At 33.1% G+C, this 6,647-nt stretch overlaps 1 protein-coding gene across 8 annotated transcripts in view; it reads right to left on the bottom strand.

Moving 5' to 3' along the window:
* The window catches only part of HELQ (helicase, POLQ like), a 58,254-nt gene that overhangs the window by 8,217 nt on the left and 43,390 nt on the right, over positions 1-6,647 (bottom strand). For all 8 annotated transcript variants that reach the window (XM_011356339.2, XM_023528444.1, XM_023528445.1 and 5 more), the window contains 2 exons: positions 3,921-4,034; positions 2,928-3,062 (listed from right to left, as the gene is read on the bottom strand). In XM_011356339.2, coding sequence (XP_011354641.1) covers positions 2,928-3,062; positions 3,921-4,034 — 249 coding nt within the window. The remainder of the gene's footprint in view (positions 1-2,927; positions 3,063-3,920; positions 4,035-6,647) is intronic.

Below are 6,647 nucleotides of genomic sequence, written 5' to 3'. Positions count from 1 at the left end.
GATGTCATTAGCACTAGAAACTACAATTTTGGAAACTTAAAGCTGTAAGTTTGGATTCATGATTTGAATAGTACACCAAAGTTTTCTTTTGTTCAAAGTGCATATAGATGTAATGGGCTAAGAGTGTCATACATATTTGTAAAGAAACATCCTTTTTGGTCCCTTTTGGGAATGAGATGCACTTCTTGATCTTTATGAATGATAGGTTCCTGTTTTGCTCTACTGCCTAATGTAGTGAAATAAAGTGACAAAGCTTGGAAAAAAAAAAAAAAAGAAATCCAAGCTACATGGAGATTAAAAATAAAAAGAACCTTTGAAGCCTTGAACCTCTGAAAAAGTTATGTAGCTGTAAACATAGGCCACTGCTTATGGAAAAGAAAGAATGCTTCAGATGAGAAAATCCAAAGTGAGGAAGAATGATTCCCAGGGAGCAGAACTGGGTCTTAAATAAGGAACAAGCCCCATATGCCTGGCTGGATTTCAGAATCTGCTTCTATGTACCACCTTGTTTGAACATCACAGGTGGTGTATCTCCTTAGTTCATAGGTCTTCAAACTGAGAGGAGCCACCATACTTATAAAATAGCACTCAAGGAGCACCATCCATACCTAGAATTGATTTAGAAGAAGTACTAGACCTCGAGGTCCAGCCTGAGTCTGAGGCCAGAAATGAATAAATCTGTTAGGGATAAATATATTTTGCATGTGAGAGAGATGTAAATAACTTGTGACCAGAAGGCAGACATTAAAGATGACTGCAAATCATTTGGCATTTCCCTCATGGAGGAATAGGGGTCTAATTCCCCTTCCTTTTGATCTGAGCTGATCTTAATGGCTTTCTAGTAATCAACGGTATACAGCAGAAGTGACTAGTTCTAGTTCAGGAGTGACTAGATTAGTTCAGGAGATTTCTTGCATTTTATGCCTTTATTTCTTAAAATGTTCATTTAAATGAACATGTTCATTTCTTAAATGGACATTTAAGAAATGTTCATTTCTTAAAATGTTCATATAAAATGTTCATTAGTTCAGGAGATTTCTTGCATTTTATGCCTTTATTTCTTAAAATGTTCATTCTCTAGATATTTCCTCTTAAAACCTGGCTGCCATGCCATGGTAGACCCAAGCCCTGTGGAAAGGCCATATGTAGTTGATCCATTTAAAAGCTCCAGATAACAGTAATTTTCAACTGTCAGCGATGTGAGTGAGTCATTTTGGATATCCCATCCAGTTAAGCCTATAGAGAACTATACTCCAATTGAAATCTGACTAATTACAATTACTGACTAATTATTCCAAGAATCACCCCACTGAATCCTTCCAGAATTCCTAATTCACAATAACATGAGCAAAATAAAATAGCTATTTTGACCCACAAAGGCAGGTGATACTGCCTTGACCAAATGATCAAACTTAATATCACTAATGGAACAAATGGACACCTAAGGCTCCTGATATAATGTACTATGAAGGATACACACCATTTTTTGGCGTTACTGAAAAAACTGCATAACCTCAATATAATCCTAACTGGTTTCCTTATTTCCAGTCTTGCTCCCCTATTTGCACTCAAAATCCTGCAAGGAATATCTATTTTTCTCTTTCTGCTAGCTGGAAAGTGGAAGGAATAGTGAGAACCAGAGCACATATCTTAGTCCATAAAATGGAAGCCATGTGTTTGAGAATGGTGAGAAATGTAACGAACGTATGTGTCCCTGGATACAACATTGATTCTCCATATCAACTATGAATTTATTATGCTTGAATTTGCCTAATAAACTTTTAAAATTTAGTCACGTCTTTTGGCCATTGTTACTGCAGCTCCATCTGTATCTTTTATAATATACATTCTAACCTCTTAGTTCTGGCTCTCCTACTTACTAACTAGCTGTTTCTTTTCCTTGGATAAATTGCTTAATTTCTTTAAATTTCATTTATTCATTTAATCAAATATTTATTAAATACCTACTCTAGGCTGAGTACAGTGCTAGCTGCTGTGGCAATGGAAATGACTATAACTTCATACCTAACAACCTGGAATTCCTAATCTAATGGAACAAGGTCAGTTTTAGTGTCTTTGAATTGAAGATAACACTGACTCTGCCCACCTCACAGGATTGTTGTAAAGATTAATGAAAGTAATGTAAACAATGTGAGCACATTAAAAAAAGTGAGATGGAAATTTACTTTTTAGCTAATTCTGATCTGTATATGACAATTGTGTAACGATGAAGTTTTTTTTTAAAGTTAAGCATTTCAGGTCCTGAGAATGGAACTATAGTTGAAATCCAAAAGGAAATAACCTCAAACTGCTGCACACAGAGCGGGAGGGTAATGACAAATAGGACTGCACCTAGCAAAGGGTAACTAGGACAGTGATAGATTATTTAACATGGATGAAAGAAACAGAAAAGAGAAACAATCCGCTGGAGGCAATAAGAGCTGTTTTCAAATATGTGAAAAACTACCATAGAGATCCAGAGAGCAGTACTACAATGTAATGGTCAACATTTTAAGGCGGCAATATTGAGCCTCATAATACTGGGATGCTTTTTGTAACTCTAAATATATCTAGAAATAGAACCACCTAGTTTTGAGGTTGTAAGCTTGTTGTCAATGAAGGTGTTCAAAGGTAGAAAGACCAGGTGTTGAAGATGCTGAGGAAAGGACTTTCATGAAAAAGGTATGAGGAGGCAGAATTCAGTGAGTTTTAGAGTCCCTGTTCTTCACTGAACTCTTGACATTATTTTTTAGGAGGTCCTTTTTCTCTTTTTAGCAAGCCTTGTATCATAACAGATGCACTATTTTTATCCACATATTGTGAGTACATACTTTTGTGTCTATAGTTAAATGTTTTTGTTTTTATGTCTAAGGTATAAGTAGATAACACTATAAACTATCATAAAGGTTAAAAAATGGTTTGCTTACCTTTGCTGAGGAAACAATTTGCTTGGCCTGGCGCCTTGATAAATGATCAATTGTCCTTATCAATACTTCAGGATCTGCGTTAGCTAAGTGCGCTAGACTTTTATACCCTCCATTGTATAACTGTTTTGCTCGACCCTGAAAAGTATTTAAAAAAATCAGTAGGATCCGAATTTGGGATTAGGAAAAAATAATTAAAATGTCTTATCGAAGGGAAAAATGTCACATACAAGAGATGGCATAAACTAAGATAATAAGGTAAAAATGAAGAGATAACACATCAGAATCCTGAGAAATTTTAAAAGCCTCATTTGGGTGATTCTAATTTGATTCTAATTTTTCAAGATAGCCTTCTGTGTAGCTTAAGTCAACTGATGTTGCAATTAGCAATGAAAAAATCCATTAAGGTCCTTAGGCTAGAGGCATTATTTCAGACTGCAATGAAAACGTTCTAGTCCAATATTATTAAGTTCTAGTTCAATATCATTAAAATGTTCTCATCATCTACTTAGGGGACTATAGGGGTGTGTGTGTGTGTGTGTGTGTGTGTGTGTGTGTGTGTCTGTGTGTGTGTGTGTGTGTGTGTGTGTTCTGAATAACAGAGAATAAACTTAAAGGTTGGTCAAAACAAAAAGCTAAAAAGCCAGTTGAGGATACTTTCTTTTTACTCTCTTAAAAATGTAAACAAGCCTTTTTACCAGTACTTTAAACGAACACTGAGTCTAAACTGACAGAAGGTAATTCTTCACTGGAGAGGAGAAAGGAAGAGATGCTAAGGATGAGTGACAGCACCCATATACTTAGGGAGTGTCATATTTGTGCTTCAGGATTAACAGGATTTCTAAGAGGCCATGACAGCAATTTAAAAAGAAAAGAAAAGAAAAAAAAAGACTTCCATGACAAATGAGCAATAAGGCTGTTATTGTTACTTACCCTGTGACAAGACTTCACAGTTAGGTGAAATCATCTCAGCTGGGAAAATGGGAAGCTACTAACCTCTAAAACTCCAGTTACTTCCATGAGAGGGATTAACTCTGCCTTTACACAGTAAGTCAACTTCTTGGTAAGTTCTACCAAAAGGGCTCTATAAACCCAAAACTCCTCAAGTTCCTGCAGAACACAAAGAAATATACAGAATTTAAACCTGGTAAGTTATTTCAAAGTTTAGTTTGCATGGCAGGGGACGCGGAGAGGATGTTCCATTATGTAAGTTCTGGAACTTGAGTTAAGCCAGAGGTGAACAATAATTCCAAAAAAAATTGTCATGAGAAAACATGGCAAAGACTCTGATAAATTTAATGATGTGGTGTTGAGATTAAGAAAAAGACTGAAAACCAAAAAATAAATCACTAAGAAGAGTTCTATTCATTTTTGTCAAAACACCAACAAGTGATTGCATAGTTTTTCTTTCCCAAATGAATGAAAACAATTCCCACCTCTGGGGATATATCCTAAAGACAAAATATTAACTATGAAAAGATGTAAGTGCATGATGATGTTCAGTGTAATGATATTTAAAACAAAAAAAATATTAGAAGCCATGAGTCAATAATTACTAATGTTGGGTGAATAAATGGGTATTCATTATATTACTGTCTTCTTTTACATATGTTTGAAATTCCTATATACTAGTTTATTTTTTTAAAAGTCCCTTTCTAACATTTCTGTATCACTGTGAGAGTATGTGATGCATGGAACAGCATTAGTCAGTCATTCTGTGACCACCAGGAAAGTAGTCAATGTGCTAAAGATGAAAGAGTAAAGAGAAGAAAAGTAACCATAAATAAAACTACTGAATCAATCACCCCTGGAATTGCCTTAGCTCTAGCTTTCCTATTGTTTTAACTTTTTTCCTATTGTTTAAACTTCTACAGGGTTTTCTGTTACTTGCAGTTAAAGGCATCTTAATACAATTGGTGTACTATTTTATACCACTTACATAACTATTTAAAGAGAAAAAAACCTGTTAAAATATTGAAAATACATTCTTGAAAGCACAAGTTGTCAGGTAGTTTTCCTAAATCAATCATCATAAATTTTAGTGGTTGCTTTTCAAGTTCGATGTAAAGATTCTTTTACTTGAACAATTCTACAGGCTGAAGTCCTTATAGGCCTAATTAAAACAAAAAGATAGAATATTATGGAAGCACCTTTAAATATGAAGAACAGAAAACTTAAAAAAATGTATTTTAAAGACTAGCTTATTACTCATAATTTTTGTATACTGCTTAGCTAGCCTATGATTAGAAAATGGAAGCTAATATTAAAAAATCAGCATAAGTAGAAGATATTTAGAAAGGTAAATTTGCTAAAATAATTATCTTTCAACCAAAGTCAAGTATTTTGGATTATTTACTCATTAGTACATATGACAGAATTAACTGCCATATATATACATAAAATATGAAGATTTAAGATAAAGAAATGAAGATTTTAAGTTTAAAAATAGAATTCATGGGAGAAAAGTTTTTTTAAAAATCGAGTACAGAAACAAATATGGAAAGGATTATGTCACCCAATAATAAGAAATTTAAATGCAGCAAAATGGCTTATGTTATAAATTCATCAAAAAAATTATTTGAGTAGGAAAGACTGGTAAGCTTTGTTGTGTTGTTTAAGGAAATTCTTAAAGCTTCTTTTAGTAAAATAGTTATAAAATATAATCTCAAATATATATGGCTGAAATAGAGTTTTCTCAAATTATTTTATAAAATGAACATTTATTGTAGAAACCTAAAGACATTGGAAGCAAAAATGGTAAGTTACTGAGGCAATCAAAAGAACATAGTACTAAGTAGTTACAAAGTAGCTGTTGGATATTGATAACATACTAATAAAATCCTTCACATGGTTATTACTCATGAGAAACTACACAGAATATACATCAATGGAGAAATGTAATTTTTAGAGTTGATTCCAAATACTTGAAACTATTAACGGTGGTTCTAAGAGTAGGGATAACTAGGTGCTTTCTACTTGTTCTTTACATATTTTGGTTGATTCAGTCATTTTTGTATCCTTACTATAAGTATGTATATAGTATTTTTTTAAGTGGAAAAAACAAAAATATATTTTAAAATATTGTGAGTGCTTTGTAATAACAGAATAAGTCAATGATGAGAAAATGCTAACTGGTTAATGAGTTTAGTAACAGTTAAAATAAGAAAATGCAAAATGCACATGTAATCTAATTAGTGGAATTACCTCACAGAAATGTAACACACAAGATGAGAATGTGGCAGCTGCAGTGAGAAGATTTTGTACATATCCTCGAGGCATATTGAATTTTTCAGACACGTTCCAAATGTTGGTCTCTTTGAGCAAGGTATAAAGAATAAAAGACAGGTATAGTCTGTTGACAATGTTCTTGTCCACTTTCTAGAAAGACATAAATAAATTTATGTACTAAACCTGCTAAAAATGTATATTATATTCAAATTGGACAAAAGGTAAAGTGAATGAAGTTGTACCAAGGGAGAGCAAGGATAGAATCATTCCATAGAAATAAAATTAAGTTCTAACATATGCACCCCTTAGATTAATTCAAATTGATTATCATTTTTTCAAGTATTAAAAAGTATATGCCAGTTTATTTCCAATTTAAACTTCTTCCTATAGGGAGTGTAATATGTGTCCTCCCAAAAAAGATACATTTAAGTCCTAACTCCTGCTATCTATGAATGTGATCTCATTTGAGAATAGGAACTTTGCAGATGTAATTAG

Source organism: Pteropus vampyrus, unplaced genomic scaffold (assembly GCF_000151845.1).
Source record: "Pteropus vampyrus isolate Shadow unplaced genomic scaffold, Pvam_2.0 Scaffold25, whole genome shotgun sequence".
NCBI classification, from domain to species: domain Eukaryota; kingdom Metazoa; phylum Chordata; class Mammalia; order Chiroptera; family Pteropodidae; genus Pteropus; species Pteropus vampyrus.
Note: the sequence above shows the minus strand (reverse complement) of the source record. Positions and strands in the feature narration are given on the sequence as shown.